Source organism: Emiliania huxleyi (assembly GCF_000372725.1).
Source record: "Emiliania huxleyi CCMP1516 unplaced genomic scaffold EMIHUscaffold_72, whole genome shotgun sequence".
Classification (NCBI taxonomy): domain Eukaryota; phylum Haptophyta; order Isochrysidales; family Noelaerhabdaceae; genus Emiliania; species Emiliania huxleyi.
Window position 1 is genome coordinate 395,850 of NW_005196603.1, and position 18,108 is coordinate 413,957.

An 18,108-nucleotide genomic window follows, 5' to 3' on the forward strand; every position below is an offset into this window, starting at 1 on the left:
ATGCGCCACGGCCTTCGCTCGCTGGCCATCGCCGCGGGCGCGATCGCCGGCGCGTCGGGCGGCCTCGTCTCGCGGCCGCACGCCTTCTCCGCCTCCGCGCCGGCCGCCATCTCGCGGCGCGCCAGCAGCGTGCACGCTTCGGTCGCGATCTCCAAGCCGCCGCTGCCAGAGGTGGTCGAGCGGGCGCCGGCGACGCACCCAGCGTTCGAGCTGGTCCGCGTCGAGATGGTGGATGAGTACACCATCAAGGTCGCCACCTACCGCCACCGCCAGTCGGGCGCCGAGGTCATCTCGGCACAGGCGGACGACGAGAACAAGGTGTTTGGCATCGCGTTCCGCACGCCGGTGGAGGACTCGACGGGGGTGCCGCACATCCTCGAGCACTCTGTCCTCTGCGGCAGCGCAAAGTACACCTCCAAGGAGCCCTTCACCGAGCTCCTCAAGGGATCGCTCCAGACCTTCCTCAACGCGTTCACCTACCCCGACCGCACGTGCTACCCGGTCGCCTCGTGCAACACAAAGGACTTTTACAACCTGGTCAACGTCTACCTCGACGCGGTGCTCTCGCCGCGCGCCAAGCGCGACCCCACCGTCTTTGCGCAGGAGGGGTGGCACTACGAGCTCGACGCGGCCGAGGAGCCGCTCACGTACAAAGGCGCCGTCTTCCGCGGGAGATATGGGGAGATGTGGGGAGATGTGGGGAGATGTGGGGAGATATGGGCCGAGGAGCCGCTCACGTACAAAGGCGCCGTCTTCCGCGGGAGATATGGGGAGATGTGGGGAGATATGGGGAGATATGGGCCGAGGAGCCGCTCACGTACAAAGGCGCCGTCTTCCGCGGGAGATGTGGGGAGATATGGGGAGATATGGGGAGATATGGGCCGAGGAGCCGCTCACGTACAAAGGCGCCGTCTTCCGCGGGAGATATGGGGAGATGTGGGGAGATATGGGGAGATATGGGCCGAGGAGCCGCTCACGTACAAAGGCGCCGTCTTCCGCGGGAGATATGGGGAGATATGGGGAGATATGGGGAGATATGGGGAGATATGGGCCGAGGAGCCGCTCACGTACAAAGGCGCCGTCTTCCGCGGGAGATATGCGGAGATGTGGGGAGATATGGGGAGATATGGGGAGATACGTCCTCGCGTACACAGGCGTTGTCCTCAGATATGGGGAGATATGGGGAGATGTGGGGAGATGTGGGGAGATATGGGGAGATATGTCCTCGCGTACACAGGCGTGGTCTTCAACGAGATGAAGGGCGTCTAATTAACTCTTAATTAACTCTTAGTTAACTCTTCATCAGGCGTGGTCTTCAACGAGATGAAGGGCGTCTACTCGTCGCCAGACTCGCTGCTCTACCGCGCCGCGCAGCAGGCCACCTCCCCCGACAACACGTACGCCACGGACTCCGAGACACTTCCGTCACACTTCCTAGACACTTCCTGCAGGCGACCTTCCCCGACAACACGTACGCCAAGGACTCCGGCGGCGGACCCTAGAAGCGGAAGATCTCCCCATATCTCCCCATATCTCCCCATATCTCCCCATATCTCCCCATATCTCCCCATATCTCCCCATATCTCCCCTTATCTCGGGCGCACGGGACGCGGCACAAACGGGGCACAGAAGCCAGGCTACGAACACGCGGGAGGCACGTACTAGACAGTTCCTAGACACTTACTAGACAGTTCCTAGACACTTCCTAGACATCTCCTAGGCACTTCCCAGACCCGGGGCGGACCACGTACTAGTGTGAAGAGGACGCACCTCTCGTGCTCGAGAGGACCTTCCCCCGCCCTCACTGCTCTGAATGCGCCTTCCCCGCTCTTCCCCCCCTCATGCTCGCGCCTTCCCGCCCCCATGCTGGCGCCTCCCCCCCCTCATGTCGGCGCCTTCACGCAAAAACACAACCCCGGACCCAAGACGCGCATAAGCACAGACAGTCGAGAAGGGAGAGGCAGCGACGGCAGTCAGACGTCAGCGCTGCGTCCCAGGACGGCGAATGCGAGGACGGCCCTCTAGTGTCTTCACACCGCACGACACACACCGCTCACCCACGCGCACCGGGCCTTGCACTTTGAATGCCGTGGGGCTCCTGTCGTTAGACGTGGAGACGCGAGGGACTAGCCTGGCCCTTGCCCCACCACCTCGTGTGTGTGGAGAAGTTTCCCTGACCTTACCTGACCTTACCTGACCTTATCCACCGCAGGAGGCGACCCCGACGCGATCGTCGAGCTGACCTTCGACCAGTTCAAGCGCTTCCACGACGCGTAACACCACCCCTCCAACTCGCGCATCTTCTGTGAACAACGTCTCTTCACACCTCCAGCTGTGAACAGGTACTACCACCCCTCCAACTCGCGCATCTTCTGTGAACGGCGTCTCTTCACACCTCCAGCTGTGAAAAGGTACAACCACCCCTCCAACTCGCGCATCTTCTGTGAACAGCGTCTCTTCACACCTCCAGCTGTGAACAGGTACTACCACCCCTCCAACTCGCGCATCTTCTGTGAACGGCGTCTCTTCACACCTCCAGCTGTGAACAGGTACTACCACCCCTCCAACTCGCGCATCTTCTTCTACGGCGACGACCCGCTCGAGGCGCGGCGCGACCGAGTTCACTCTTAATGAAGTGTGAATGAACTCTCCATTAGGCGACGATCCGCTCGAGGCGCGGCGCGACCGAATCCACTCTGAATTGAGTCGGAATTCACTTCATTAGGCGACGATCCGCTCGAGGCGCGGCTCGACCTGCTCGACTCGTACCTCGCTCCCTTCACCGCGCCGGCCACGCCCGCCGCAGCGTCGCGGAGGAGGGGGGTGGAGGATGGCATTTCCCCACGGGTACTCGGTCCATGAGCTAGGCCACGCCCGCAGCGTCGCGGAGGAGGGATGGAGGATGGCCCATCCCCACGGGTATTTCTTTTTTGAGCTAGGCCACGCCCGCAGCGTCGCGTATCGAGACGCAGGCGAAGTTCGCCACGCCGCGCCGCGTGGTCGAGCGTTTCCCCGCCTCGGCCGACGAGGCGGCGCCGGGGGCGCCGTCGCACATGGTCATGCTCAACTGGCTGCTCAACGAGAAGCCGCTGTCGCCGGTCGACGCGCTCGCGCTGACGGCGCTCGCGCTGTGAACGGCGTCTCTTCACACCTCCAGCTGTGAACAGGTCGACGAGCTCGCGCTGACGGTGCTCGATGAGCTGCTGATGGGCACACGCACCGCCACGCTGTACAAGGCGAGGGCCGAGAGGAGCGGGCTCGGCCCATGATGGAATCATGACGAAGGGTTGAGGCTGGATTAGGCGATGGCCGAGAGCGGGCTTGGTGCGGCGGTGGTCGGCGGCGGCGTCTCGGACGAGCTCAAGCAGGCGCATTAATTAGCCTTAATTAGCCTTAATTAGCCTTAATTAGCCTCAATTATTTAGCCTCTCGGACGAGCTCAAGCAGGCGCACACACACACTGCGGACACACGCGCACCGGGCCTTGCACTTCCAATGCCGTGCCGGCTCCTGTCGTCGGAGTAACGAGGGACTAGCTTCGCGCCTTTCCCCGCCTCTTGTGTGTGTGGAGATCTGCCGTACCTTACCCTACCCTCCCTTACCCTACCCTCCCTTACCTTACCCTAGGCGACCTTCTCCGTCGGCCTCAAGGGGGTCGCCAAGGAAGACGTGCCAAAGGTCTACGCCCAACACTGCCGCACCATCTCATAGCCCAACACCGCCGCGCCATCGCCCGCGCGTGAATCCCTTGCCCCCACGGTACCCGGACCAAGTCCCCTACCTCCCCACGGTACCCGAATCCAAAGGTAGAGGCGCTCGCCCTCGAGACGCTCGCCGCCGCCGCCAAGGACGGCTTCGAGGCGGACGCGGTCGAGGCGACCGTCAAGCCGCTCCGCGCGCCCGGCTAGAGAGAGACATGTGGCCGAGCGTATTTCTTTTTCTACAGGCCGCCGTCAAGCCGCTCGCGCGTCCGGCTAGAGAGAGAGAGACATGTGTCCGAGCGCACTTCTGTTGTCTCTCCAGGCGACCGTCAAGCCGCTCGCGCGCCCGGCGAGAGAGAGACATGTGGCCGAGCGTCTTTCTTTTTTCTAGGCGGCCGTCAACACGCTCGAGTTCCAGCTGCGCGAGATGAACACGGGCGGCTTCCCCAAGGGGCTCGCCTTCATGCTCTCGATGCTGCCGCGCTGGATCTACCGCGACGACGAGGGCGCCAACGTGAATTCACAGCGTCTGAACCGTTCATTAATGACGAATTAGGATCTACCGCGACGATGAGGGCGCGAACGTGAATTCACAGCGTCTGAACCGTTCATTAATGACGAATTAGGATCTACCGCGACGATGAGGGCGCGAACGTCGCCGACGCGCTGCGCTTCGAGGCGCCGCTGGCCGAGCTCAAGACGAAGTTGGCCAGCGGCGAGAAGGTGCTCGAGCCGTGCGTGAGTAGCTACTGGTGAACGAGTGGTGGCTGTTCACACCGCCAGCGGGCTGAACAACAGGTATTCGAGCCGCTGCTCGCTTCACTGCTCGTCGACAACGGCCACCTCGCGACCATCGAGATGGTGCCGGACGCGTCGCTGGCCGAGGAGCGTGCACAGCGTCTCCTCACGCCTCCGGCTGTGAGCAGGTGCCGGACGCGTCGCTGGCCGAGGAGTGGGCGGCCAAGGAGCGGTCCCGGCTGGAGGCGGCCAAGGCGGCGATGGGCGAGGAGGAGCTGGCCGATGTGATCCGCTCTACCGCCGACCTGAAGCGCGCGCAGCTCGCGGAGGACAGCGCCGAGGACCTCGCCACCATCCCGCGGGTGGGCTTGGCCGACCTCGAGGCCAAGGCGTGCCTCAGCAGAGTCACCGCATCTGATTCCACACGCACCCCCCCCCTCCCCTGGAAAAAGAAATCACATTGGTGGGGTGCCCTACCATCACACACTGGTGTGAATACGTCCCGAACCCATACTTGGGACCCGTAGCATATGCTCCTCCGCACCATCCGCCCTCCTTCATACCTCCTCATCCTCGCAGCTCATCGTCATCCTCACCGCTCTCACCACCACTCCCACTCGTCCTCAGGTACTTCACGAATTCATCCACTGGTTCACTACTTAATTCACCGCTCACACTCGTCCTCAGGGGGCATCACTAGGTAGTAGGTAGGTGCTCACCTCACACACTGTCTAGGCAGAGACAAGGAGGGAGGAGGGAGGAGGGGTAGGCAGGTAGGTAGGCAGGTGTCACCTCACACACTGTCTAGGCAGAGACAAGGAGGGCCCCCGCACACACTAGAAGCGGAACAGGTAGGTAGGTAGGTAGGTGTCACCTCACACTGTCTGGGCAGAGACAAGGAGGGAGGAGGGAGGAGGGGTAGTAGGTAGGTAGGTAGGTGTCACCTCACACTGTCTGGGCAGAGACAAGGAGGGCCCCCGCACACACGAACCCACACATACAGAGAGGGGCGAGTGCCACCTACCTACCTACCTACCTACCTACCTACCTACTCGTCCTCAGGTCAAGGAGGTGCCCACCGACGTGTCGGCGCTCTCGGGCGGCGTGCCGCTGCTCACCCACCCGCTGCCTTGCGCCGGCGTGGTGTACGCCGACGTGCTGCTCGACCTGCAGCGGCTGCCCGTCTCGGAGCTGCCGCTGCTCTCGCTCTACGCCGCGCTGCTCACGCAGGCGGCGCCCGCAGCGCCACCCCGCACCCAGCCCTTCCTCTCCCGCCGCGACCCATCCCCCACCGCCTCATGACTGACGACCCACGAGCCCGCGGCCGCCCCCGCCGCCGCCACCGAGCCCTCCACCACCGTCGCCGCCGCCGCCCTCCCCGCCCCCCTCCTCCACCGCCGCCCGCCGCCAATCCCGCTCCACGCGTCGCGCCGAGAGCACGGCGAGATTCGGCAGAGGCCGATGCGATCGCGAGAGGGGGGGATGGGGGAGGGGGAGGGGGGGGGGGAGGGGGGGGGGGGCTAGATCCCCGCTGCGGAGTCCGGATGCGCTTGTGTGCCTTGCCCGTGTGGGAACCGACACCCGTCCGACTTGCGAACCGGCCAGGCGGGCACTTCGGAGCTGGATGCCACCGCACTGCAGCGGCGGATCGGAGCGCGCACTGGAGGCATCGACGTTGGCACCAAGCTGGAGCAGCCCGTCGGCGACAGTGGGGCCGTCGGTGCGCCGGACGGCGTGGTGCACAAGCTTGTGGTCCGGGGCAAGGCCGTGCGCGACCGGCTGCCGGACATGCTCGAGCTGGTGCATTCGATGCTAACGGACGCCAACCTCGATGCGCAGCCGAAGGCGGTCGAGCTGCTCAAAGAGTCAAAGTCGCGGCTGGAGGCTGCCTTCCTGTCGAGCGGCAACTCCTTCGCCGGCATGCGGCTCTCCTCGCGCAACACTGCGGTCGGGTACGCCACCGAGCTGACGAGCGGCGTCAGCTACTACGAGGCGATCAAGGAGATGCTAACCACGGCGCAGGACGACTGGCCGTCCCTCCTCGCGCGGCTGGAGCGGCTCCGCGGGACCATCAACGCGCGCGACGGCCTCATGATCAACCTCACCTCCGACCCCGACGCCATCGACGGCGCCAAGCCGCAGCTGGACGCTTTTGTCGGCCGCATGCCCGCCGCACCAGCCGCGGACGCGCACGGTGAGGACGCGCCCGAGAGGGGGGGTTCGACCCCTTTTTCATTCTCGAAGTGTTGACGCGCTGCGGAATGAACCGTCTCTGCCTCCATTGCCACCCGTCCCGCCCCACACCCCTCCGCTTCCTCCGCCCCCGTTACTGGCGCCGCCCTCGCCGCCACCACCGCTGCTGCCGCCGTCGCCACCGGCGCCGCCGGCGCCACCCCAAACACCCCAGCCCCTCCTCTGCATCGGACAGGCGAGGACGCATCCAAGTGGTCGAGGCTGCCGCTGGCGCCGCGCGAGGACGAGGCCTACGCCATCGTCTCGCAGGTGACTGCTTGAACGCCCCCGACAGCGGAGCCCGCGCCGCGCGCGGCACCACCGCCGACTCCACCTCAAGACCCCCGGGCACCACCGCCGACTCCACCTCAAGACCCCCGGGCACCACCGCCGACTCCACCTCAAGACCCCCGGGCACCACCGCCGACTCCACCTCAAGACTTCCGGGCCTCCAGGGGGCCCCGCCATGATATCTATATCTAGCCACATGCGCTGGCGTCCCTCGCCCCCCCCCCTCCCCCCTCCCCCCCCCCTGGGGGTTCACATACCAAGTGCAACGCGCAGGTGAACTACGTCGCCGCCGGCTGCCGCCTCTTCGAGCCAGGCGAGATCGCCTTAATTAAGGCTAATTAAGGCTGATTAAGGGCCGCCTCTTCGAGCCAGGTAAGATCGCCTTAATTAAGGCGAATTAAGGCGAGTGAAGCGCCGCCTCTTCGAGCCAGGCGAGATTGCCGATTTTGGCGCCGCGTCGGTCGCTTCGCGCGCGCTGTCGCTCGGCTACTTGTGGGACAATGTCCGTGTGGCGGGCGGCGCATACGGCGGCGGTTGCGCGCTCAATCCGACGTCGGGCGGCTTTGCATTCTCTTCGTACCGCGACCCAAACTTGCAGGCCACGCTTGACATCTACGCCGCCGCCGCCGACGCACTCAGCGAGTCGGACATCTCCGCAGAGGCACTCGAGCAGGCGATTGTCGGCATGGTCGGTGACCTCGACAAGCCGCTCACGCCCGACCAAAAGGGGCAGCGCGCGCTCAACTGGCACCTCACCGGCGTCACCACAGCGATGCGGCAGGAGTTCCGCGACCAGGTGCCCTTAGTTCGCCTTAAATTCGCCTTAATTCGCCCTCATTCGCCTTAATTGACGAGTTAATTAACGAGGTCCGCGACCAGGCGCCCCACACTCGCACTCGCACCGCTCACGCACGTGCACCGGGCTTTGCACTGTTAATGCCGCCGGGCTCCTGTCTCTAGACGTGGAGTCGCGAGGGCAACCCTCCCCCCTTGCCCCACCACCTCGCGCGCGCGTGCGCGCGTGTGTGTGTGTGTGTGTGTGTGGAGAAGTTGACCTTACTTGACCTTGCCCTACCTCACCTCACCAGGTGCTCGGATGCTCGCCCGAGGCCTTCCGCGCGTTTGCAGAGCGGCTGCGCAAGGCCAAGCTGAGCGTGTCGGTGTTTGGCTCTGAGGAGGCGCTGGCGGCGGCCAACGCGAAGCGCGAGACGCCGCTGCCTGTCAAGAAGATCGTCTGACACTCGCCCCGCGCGAGACCAGTCAACAGCGGTGATGTGCGCGGGCGAGGGCGGCGGGCGGTCCTACAGAGCCCGAGCTGCGCTCCCTGCACCCTGGCGCGGCTTCAGTGCACTTTGATGCCGAGGGCTCTCGGTCTGTCTGGGTGTAGAGAGGCGGGCTCAAAAGCTGCATGAGTTACACGCCCACACGCAGCTTTTGAGCCCGACAACCGCTTGTGTGAAAAAAATAGATACGACGAATACGTGATAGGCTCACACACAAACAGAGAAACGCATGCCCACGGTGTCAAAAGCGAAAACGTACAAATCGACGGGGGCACGGCCACACCCGGGAGGCGGGAGCAAGGCCGAGCGTTTTTAATCTCTCGGTCAGTGGGGGGCCGAGCCGCCTCGGGGTGGCGGGCGGGCGGGCGTTTTGAAAAACAGAAAACAGAAAACAAGAGGGGGGCCGGGGGCCCAGGCCCCCCACTGGGAGTAGAAAATACACCCAAGGGGGCCAAGGAGGCGGCGCGGGGAAGCAGCATCAGGTGGGAGCAGGAAGGATGGCGCTTAGGGTCGGCTTTGAACAAGGATTTCCAGGTTTTAGATCAGTATTTGTGTCGGCACACATCCCCACATGAGGCCTCAGCGGCGCGCAGAAGGCGCAGTGCCTCTCTCGCAGGCTGATTTTGGCTGTTTTCGAGTTTGTTTTTGTTTTCAGACTAGGGGGCCCAGCCCCCTCAGAGGCGGCGGGCGGGCGCCCACTGACCGAGAGATCAAAACGATCGGCCCAATCAGCGAAGTGTGAAAAAATCTTACTAAGACGTTTAAGTCGCGCGCACACCTCCGTCGGGCGTCGCGACCTTGAGAGAGACTCTCTCAAGGTCAAGCCGTCGCCGCCGCGCGGACCGTTTGCCTCCACCTCCACGCGTCCCATGCGCCCCGCCACAGACCTTCGACGCCGCCTTTGATCGGTACGCCGACACGCCACCGTGACCTTCGCCGCGGGCAGGACACGTGCTCCCTAAGGGGTCCCTAGCGTGTGGGCTATTCCCCTTTCCCTGCGTCTGCCTGACCCTTGCAGCAACCTCTCTCTTCTATACCTCTCCCACCCGTCCATGCCGGAAGCGGCAGCTCCATGCAGAACCCCGAGCGGCCCTCACGCCCTCCACCACGCCAGGATCGTCAGCCAGCGCACGAGCATCAGCGACAGATGTGGCGCTCTGCCGCCGCCTCGCCGTTTAAGCATCCGCGGCGTCAGGCGCCTCCGCCGCCACCGATACGAGAAGGCGCGCTGCCGCTGCTGCGCTAGGCTCAGGCCCTCGGCCTCGCGCGCCGCCCTCGCCTGTAAGCCGGTGGGGCACGTGGCCTGGCCATGCAGGAGCGGGTGCGTGTACAGAGAAGGTCGCGGCCCGGGCGGGCTACTCGCGCCAGAGGCGGAAAGAGTGCGTCGTGCGTAGCGGATTGGAGATTGCGTTGCATGCGCGCTACTGGCCCGCCGCGGCAAGGCGTCAGCTCACGCGCCTGCACTCTCTGCCGTATCAGCCGCTCGCTCAGCAGAATGCCAAACTCGAGCCACTGCGTCCGCGAATAGCGTAAGGGGGTAGACCAGACCTTCAAATGGCGGTTGGCCTTGGCGACCAGGACTCTGAGCGGGCGCAGCATCTGGGGTGCCCGTCGCAGCCCGCCGGTGTGATGTTGAAAAAAGAATTTTACAAGCAAGCTCCCTCGCACAAAAAAGAACAGACTCGTAGAATTTTACGACGAAACTCTCTCGCACGACACCGGGTACGGGACTGCCGCTCGCAGGGCGTGCATCACCATACAGAACAAGCTCGTCAGGTGCAGGTGTGAACGGGTAGTCTCCCCCCATCCTCAGGGCCTCCAGGGCTCGCACCTCAACCTCTCACAGACCAGCGCATAGCGCCATAGGACGCATTTTCTTCTCATAACAAGGCTGTGAATGTGCTTTTCTGTGAACAGAGCTTCATGTCACTCCAAACGCCGCGCGTCGTCTTCCAGCCGCCGGGCGGCTGGCCAGTGCGAGGCGGCGGCGGTCGCTCCGTCGGCGCGTGCCGCACTAGTGGTGGCAACCACGGCTCATACGACGAGTTCTGGTCGCTCACGGCGAAAGCGTGCCGCCAGAAGTGCGCTGCGCTTCCGGAGACGGAATGTGTCGGCTACGAGCACTCGACGCTGCTGCACGGGTACTTCAAGTGTGAGCTGCACAAAGAAGTTCTTACGCACGCCGTCCCCGTCCCCGGCTCCATCTGCTGGCAGCGCGTGCCGCAGAGAGACGTCTGGCCGAGGCCCATACCACGCGCTCCCGCCTCTGCCGCCGCCTCTGCCATCGCCGCCACCGCCGCCGCACCAGCCACCGCCACCCCCGCCGCCTCCACCGCGCTTTCGCCTCCGCCAGCGCAGCTGCTGCCTCGGTTCGCTTGGCTGCCCCCACCGCCGCCTCCGGCGCCGTTGCCGCCACCGCTGCAGCCGCAGCAGCCGCCGCCTCCTCCGCTGCCCGCGCGTCCGTCGCCGCCGCCGCTGCCGCGGCCTCCTCCGCTGCCTCCGCTGCCTCACGGGCCGCTGATGGTGCCCGCCCCTCCGGCTGGCGGACGAGGGCGGAAGAGAGTGTGTATGCTGCATGAGTCGCAAGTTGTTAACGTAGGCTCGCTGGGCGCGGGGGGGAGTGCTGCTTAACTATGGAGACAAACTGCGCGAGCCGGCGATGAGCAAACGTAGGTGCGAGCCTCGCTGCTGGCGACCGGGGAGGAGTGCAAGCGGCAGCGCTACCCGCAGGCGCGGCTGCGGATGGGCCGTTGTAGTTCTTTTATTTGAGAGCGCGTTCGCTGTGAACAGTGCACGAACAGGTCGTTATCCACGTGGCCGGGGGGGGGGGGGGGGGAACCATTTACCCGAGATCCATTTAGGCACGCGGTTCGTGGGTGGAACGAGATCACCCGAGATCACCCGAGATTGCGCGAGATTCACCCGAGAAGCCGAGAGGCCGAGAGTGACCGAGATCGCTCCGACCGCAGGCGCGGCTCGGCGGCGGACCGAGCCAGCCGGGTGCCGCGCGCCGCCGGCGCGAGACGCGGCTATCCGCCGCACAGAGGCGTAACTGGCCGTATTCATTGAACGACAGGCGCGAGAGATCCGCCGAGATCGGGACGCGAGCTCGCACGAGATTGAGATCGCTCGACACGCTGAGGGGAGCGGCGTTTCCCTGAGGGTGGGTGGACCATGCATGTGTCCGCCAAGATTTCCGGCGGTTCACTTCGCGTGCACACATACCCCCACACGACACACCTCTCACTTCGAATGCCGTGGGGCTCCTGTCGATGTTAGACGTGGAGACGCGGGGGTCGCCCCCCCTTGCCCCACCACCTCGTGTGGGAAGTTTACCTTCCCTTACCCGCACGACTCACAGGCACCTCGGCGGCGGACTGCGCGGCAGTTGCGCAGCAGCAGGGCTGTGCCGTCTTCATGTGACATCACCGAGATTACCCGAGATTACCCGAGATTGCCCGAGATTGCACGAGATTACCCGAGGGCTGTGCCGTCTTCATGTGACACTGGGGCACGCAGACAGCTGACACGCATGTTTGAGACCACTAATCGCAGTGTGCAGATAACTAGTGAGGCAAATCACGGGCAATCAGCTAATAAGCAGCGAATTGTGAGGGTAAAATTGCTACTAATCAGGTGCATTATTAGGCTAATAGTGTACCCCCAGTGCATGTGACACGTAGGTTTTCGAAGCTGCTCACGCCGATCCTCGGATGCCTCTGCTGCGCTGCCGAGCCCTCCGCCGCCGCCGCCACCGTCCTCGGCCGACCCCACCCTGCGTGGAGCCGCTACGTCGCCGCAGAGTTCTACGCTCCGCACCCCTCTCCCCCGCCGCCGGTGCCTCCCGGCAGCCCGCGCCCACCCACTCCGCCGCACCCGCCCCCCGCCCCGCCCCCGTCGCCCTTCACCCCCGGCATGGCCCCTCGCCCGCCTCCTCCTCCTCCGCCGCCGCCGCCGTCGCCGCCCCCGCCGTCGCCGCCGCCCTCCGCGCCGCCCTCGCCTCCGCCGCCGCCGCCAGGTTCGCCGCCGCCATCGCCGTCGCCAACGCCGCCCTCGCCCCCCCCTCTACCGCCAAGTCCCCGTTCGCCGCCGCCTCAGCCGCCGCCTCCGCAGCCCCCCCCGCTGCGACCGCCGCCGCTCCCGCCGCCGCCGCTCCCGCCGCCGCCTCCGCGGCCGCCGCCGCTCCCGCCGCCGCCCAAGACGCCTCCCCCCCCGCCGCCGCTTCCGCCGCCCTTCCCGCCGCAGCTGCCGCCGCTGCCCGCCTCTCCGCCGCCGCCTCCCCCGCTGCCGCCGCCGCCCTCGATTCCTCCCCCCTCTGCCCCTCCGCCCTCTCCCCCGCCCAACCCCTGCCTTCGCCTGGTCCGGCGCGGCGCCGACTTGTCCCAGTGCTCTCCCGTGGGCCTCCACCGAGCGGACCTTCAAGGCCGCGACCTCGCCAAGACCAAGCTCGCGACGGCCTAGAAGCGAAAGCCAGCGCTCTCGCTGTGTATTCAGTTGTATTCGCACCCCTCGTACTCACGCGGTGCTCTGACTACTGTTCACAAGACCTCGACTTCCTGCCCCGACGTTGGCGTGTTCAGCACGTAGGCTCGACGGCGTCTCGCTCGTGCGTGCGGACTTGCGCGGCGCGGACCTGACCGAGGCGACGCTGCACCGCGCCAACGCGAGCCACGCCATCTTTGACGGCGCCGTCCTCGAGCGGGTGGTGTTCGACGGGACCGACCTCAACGCAGCTTCCTTTGCGCGCGCAGAGCTGTCGAGCGCGAGCTTCATCGGGGCCAGCCTCGCCGGCGCATCTTTTCTCGGCGCGCGTCTCACGGACTCCTCAATCAGCAAAGTCGAGCGCGCGGAGGACACTGTGTGGGATGGAGCGCGCATGGCCTTCGCCACGCTCAGCGAGTGCTGGTTCCTTCGCTCCTCCTTCAGCCGCGCCGACCTCAGCGGCGCGAGCATCTCTGGCGTCCACTTTGATGGAAGCTCGCTCCGCCTCGCGACATTGGACGACGCGGTGGTCGTCGACACGTCTTTCCGCCGCGCGACGCTGGTCGGTGCGAGCCTCGACGGAATGCGCTCGCAGCAGCTCCACGCGGCGTTTGCAGACCTGCGCAACGCCTCGCTACGCGGCGCGGAGCTGCGCAACGCCGTGCTGACAGACGCGATGGTCTCGGGCGCAGACTTTGGCGGGGCACGCCTGTGGGGGGCGGACCTCAGCGGGGCGAACCTGACGGGCGCCTCCTTCGCGGCCGCCGACCTCACCGGCGCGAGCTTCGTGGGCGCGCTCTGCGCGCGCACCGATTTCGCAAAAGCCAAGGGGGTGGCCTCGGCGCGGTTCGGGCATGGGACGTGCAGCGAGTACGCCGGCGCCGCGCCGCGCCGCGCGTACATCCCGCCGCCCCACCCGCCCGCGGCCGTCGTGGGGTAGACGGAGGCATCCGAAAAGGGGAAGTACTTCCATGCCGAGGCCGGGGCGCCGCCGCCGGAGGGTGGAGGGTGCGGGACACACGCCGTTCTGAGTTCCGCACAACACGTCGCATCCATTCCAAGCATGTTGCACATGCATGCGAACGTGTGATCGAGATATTCCGGTGAGCGGCGTGCGCGGGGAGGTAAAATACGACGAGCTTTTTGTTGTGAAGAAATGTATCACAAAAAAGGTGTCCGTTTTTATTTATTCATTTGAAGAAATGTACCCATTAATTACTTAGAGCATAGAGGTGTACGTCGCAGCCGGCGCGTCGGCCGTCGCCAGCGTCTCCAATCGATAGGTGTATACGGCACCGGCGGATGGGCATGAGTCAACTGCGACGTGTTGCGAAGAATCAATGGCGCAACTTCCTTCGTCAGATGCTTCTACTATGAAGGTGTCGCCGTCGACCGCGACGGAGGCGCCGAAATTGTCATCTTGACCGGCGTTGGGCGCCTTGAGATATGCCTGAAATTGCCAGGCTCCATCGGCCCGCACGTACACGTAGGCCGCTCCGGCGGCGCTGCATCTGTTGTCCGAGGAGGCGGTGGTCGAGACGGGCGTGGTAGAGCAGCTGCTTTCCTCATCAGCTCCCACTATGAGGGTGTCGCCATCAAGCGCGACCGAGGCGCCGAAATGGTCATATTGACCAGCGTTGGGTGCCTTGAGGTACGCAGCGAAACGCCACGTGCCTCCCACTCGCTCGTACACGTAGGCCGCTCCGGCGTGGCTGCATCCAGTGTCCCAGGAGGCGGTGGTCGAGACGGGCGTTGTAGAGCAGCTGTCTTCTAGTTCTGCTCCTACTATGAGGGTGTCACCATCCAGCGCGACCGTGACGCCGAACCAGTCATATTGACCAGCGTTGGGCGCCTTGAGGTACGCAGCAAAGCGCCACGTGATCCCCACTCGCTCGTACACGTAGGCCGCTCCGGCGTTGCCGCATCCATTGTCTGCGGCGGCTGTGGTCGAGACGGGCGTTGTAGAGCAGCTGTCTTCGAACCGTGCTCCCACTATGAGGGTGTCACCATCCAGCGCGACCGAGCCGCCGAACTCGTCATCTTGACCGGTGTTGGGCGCCTTGAGGTACGCGTGAAATTGCCAGGCTCCAGCGACCCGCACATACACATATGCCGCTCCGCTGTGGTGGCATCCATTATCCGAGGAGGCGGTGGTCGAGACGGGCGTTGTAGAGCAGCTGTTTTCGTAGTGTGCTCCCACTATGAGGGTGTCGCCATCGAGCGCGACCGAGTTGCCGAAATCGCCACCGGGACCGGCGTTGGGCGCCTTGAGGTACGCAGTGAAAAGCCACGTGATCCCGACCCGCTCGTACACGTAGGCCGCTCCGCGGTTGCCGCATCTATTGTTTGAGGAAGCGGTGGTCGAGACGGGCGTGGTAGAGCAGCTGCCTTCGCCTCCTGCTCCCACTATGAGGGTGTCGCCATCCAGCGCGACCGAGTCGCCGAAATAGTCATATTGACCAGCGTTGGGCGCTTTGAGGTACGCAGCGAAAAGCCACGTGCCTCCCACTCGCTCGTACACGTAGGCCGCTCCGGCGTTGGTGCATCCATTGTCTATGGCGGCGGTGGTCGAGACGGGCGTTGTAGAGCAGCTGTCTTCGTATTGTGCTCCCACTATGAGCATGTCGCCATCCAGCGCGACCGAGCCACCAAAGATGTCACGTGCGCCGGTGTTAGGCGCCTTGATGTACGCCTCCAGGGCAGCCGATGGTGATGTCGACAATGGGAGGAGCGAAGCTGCGAGCAATGGTGTAGGCGTGAGTGCGGCAGTGAGGACGCAAAACGGAGCGCCAATGCGCATCGTGGCCAAGGAACGCCGGTGCTCGCGCCGATCGCGCTTAGCTTGAGTCGCGTTCGTTGAGCACAACTAAGGACGGATGACACACACACGGCTACTCGATGTCGCAAGCAGTCTCGAGGTCTCGAAGTTGATACCCTTGGGGGGCCGCGATTGGTGTGACGCGATCCACGCAGGCGTGTTTTCTGACGGCCGACCGTCAGTGCACGGACGGAGTTGCCCCTTCTCCGACTGCCCCGGCTAGTTCCAGGGTTCGTCGGGATTTTCCTCCCTCCCTTCGCCCGTGCCCGGGCGGGCGGGCGGGACCTACCTAGCGCGGATGGGTTGGAGGGGGCTCGCTCCGAGGAAGGGCGGTGTAAGAAGCCGATCCCCGTAGAGCGTAGTCCGCCCCGTTCCTCCCCATCGGGCCGCAAGCGGCCACGGCCCACGCCTCGCAGATTCGTTTCTCGCGCCTGGGTCAGGCATGCGCGCGCCGGGGGCATCCCCAGGGTCGCTCGACCAGTGGCCGCTATGAGAGGGAAAGAGCGGCAGCGGGGCCCCTCGACCCCCCCCGGGACGCGCCTCTCCACTGTCCTAGAGTATGCTTTGGGAGCCAGGCTTTGGGGCGAGTACGGGACGAGCTCCTTCTCGGGGAGACCGAGATGTGTGTTGTGTGTGTCGAGGCAACCGACACTCCGACACACACCGCCAAGCGCAAAAGCCGCACCAGGTCGCGACTCTCGTCTCGCCCACACCACAGGCGGCCTAGAGATACTCAAAGCCGTAGACTACACACAGGCACGTGTAACACCGCACACACACGTCGCACGCGAAGAGACGCGCACGCCCCGCGACACACCAAATGTCTGAAGCTCATACAAACACACCACACTCCCGGCGACGGTTCGTCAAACTGTACACAGGCGCCCCCCCCCCCCCCGCGCACCCCTGCAGCCGCGCTTTGCACACGCCTCACCCGCAGACGCGCAGCACCCCTCCGACCAACAAGATCGGCCGTGCACTACACCACAGCAACAGCAGCCTCCACCAGATGTGGGGCCGGCTCCTCCTCCTCTGCCCCCGCCGCCGCCGCCGCCGCCGCCGCCGCCGCCGCCTCCCCGCCCGACGCCGGGGCCTCTGCGCCCGCCGCCTCCCCGCCCGCCTCCGCGCCGTCGCACGGGTTGCCGCAGCACCAGCCCTCTACCAAGTCCATCGCCGCCCAGACCACGTCGGTCGGCACCGGAATGAAGCCGCGGTGGCAGCCGCCGCCGATGCCGGAGCAGCCGTCGAGGCACTCCACAATGCGCCGGTTGCACGAGCGCGTCGCGTTCAGCCCCGCGGGGCCGTCACCGCCCGGCGCGCAGCAGATGTCGTGCTCGCGGCAGCAGCTGTCCTCGCAGGAGGCCTCGCCGGCGGCGCTGAGCTCCGGAGGGCCGTACTCAGGCCCGCAGTGGTTCGGGTCTGCGTCCCACTCCGAGTGCCAGCCGCCGTTGCACCAGCCGGGCCCGCAGTAGTTACCGCAGACGCGGAAGGCCGGGACGTTGGCCGGCGGCGAGGCGGCAGACGAGGCGGCCGCGTGCAGCATTCCGCGCGAAAGAGGCCGCTAGACCGGCCCCTTCGAGCCGCCAGCCCTTCGGCCTGGCCAGGAAAAATAAAAAAACTTGCTCGAGAAGTTGCGTGGGGGAGGTACGAGGGTGGTGTGGCATCTCTTGCGGGTCTCGCCAGGGGCGCCTACCAACCTCGCTTGCGAGGGGCGTGTGGCATGTCTGAACGGACTCGTGAGGGGCGCCTGCCTACCTCGCTTCGTCGAAGCGGCGCTTTGTACCCACACCCACCCCGCCGCATTCGTCGCCGGCGCGCGACAGGCTCCCGTCGGCTGGACTGCCCTCGACGAGTGGGTGTCGCCAACCAAAGCGACACGCACTCGAGGGTAGTGCCGACGGGACGCGGCTCGAAGGGCGTGGCTCCGCAGCGCGACTGGCACTCGTCGCAGAGGCCTCGCATTCGACAAGTCGGGAACGGCTCTACCCGCAACTTTATCGCTAACACGCGCGCACCGCCGAGCCTGCGGCGGGCGCGCTGCAGCCGCACGTCTACCTTCGTCATAGTGCCACGACGTGCGGCCTAGAATTAGCACACGTGCCTCTGTTCGCTAACACTCACACATTGAATTGTCACCGCCAGTGAGTGCGAGATAGGGCTGGCCGCTGGCGGCTAGCCCGTGAGGAGGGCGACCATAGACACCTCACTAACCCCACACACGGTCTCGTCCGTGCCTCGCCGGCCGGCGAGATTGCTAGAGGTGGAGCAAGCCTGCTCTAGCCTCGCATATTACCTCCTGTCGTCTGTTGTGATGTTGTGCCCTTGTTTGTTTCTCTTGGCACCTTGGAGTGCTGGGGGGGGCGACAGGAGGAATGTGGCCCTGAGTTATGTGTACGCCAACTCAGGGTGTGTGGCAGCCAGCTGGCTGTGTGTCTTGTGAGCTTGTTTGTGTCTGTGTGTCGCTCGTGCGTGTCGTCATCATCTGTCTTGCGTCCACCCATACCGCGTTGGTGTCCAGTCCGAGCCTGGCTGTTCTTCACCTTACTACCTACCTACCTAGGGC

At 65.2% G+C, this 18,108-nt stretch overlaps 3 protein-coding genes across 3 annotated transcripts; 2 read left to right on the forward strand and 1 right to left on the reverse strand.

Moving 5' to 3' along the window:
- On the forward strand, positions 1–8,442 carry EMIHUDRAFT_428226 (peptidase M16; the record flags this gene model as incomplete). The annotated part of the gene is made up of 20 exons (XM_005761219.1): positions 1–660; positions 1,218–1,221; positions 1,307–1,377; positions 1,452–1,488; positions 2,213–2,273; positions 2,550–2,619; positions 2,940–3,130; positions 3,448–3,559; positions 3,628–3,678; positions 3,807–3,881; positions 4,093–4,187; positions 4,328–4,424; positions 4,500–4,562; positions 4,628–4,843; positions 5,511–5,621; positions 6,045–6,633; positions 6,868–6,941; positions 7,236–7,275; positions 7,394–7,758; positions 8,051–8,442. The coding sequence occupies 20 exons, from the start codon at positions 1–3 to the stop codon at positions 8,198–8,200; spliced, it is 3,132 nt and encodes a 1,043-aa protein (XP_005761276.1). The 3' UTR covers positions 8,201–8,442.
- A 1,726-nt stretch (positions 8,443–10,168) lies between these two features.
- On the forward strand, positions 10,169–13,758 carry EMIHUDRAFT_217142 (hypothetical protein; the record flags this gene model as incomplete). Its single annotated transcript, XM_005761220.1, has 3 exons — positions 10,169–10,395; positions 12,833–13,573; positions 13,728–13,758. 3 exons carry the CDS (start codon positions 10,169–10,171, stop codon positions 13,756–13,758), a joined length of 999 nt encoding a protein of 332 aa, XP_005761277.1.
- A 188-nt stretch (positions 13,759–13,946) lies between these two features.
- On the reverse strand, positions 13,947–15,527 carry EMIHUDRAFT_217143 (hypothetical protein; the record flags this gene model as incomplete). Its single annotated transcript, XM_005761221.1, has 1 exon — positions 13,947–15,527. One exon carries the CDS (start codon positions 15,525–15,527, stop codon positions 13,947–13,949), a length of 1,581 nt encoding a protein of 526 aa, XP_005761278.1.
- Between the last annotated feature and the right edge of the window lie 2,581 nt (positions 15,528–18,108).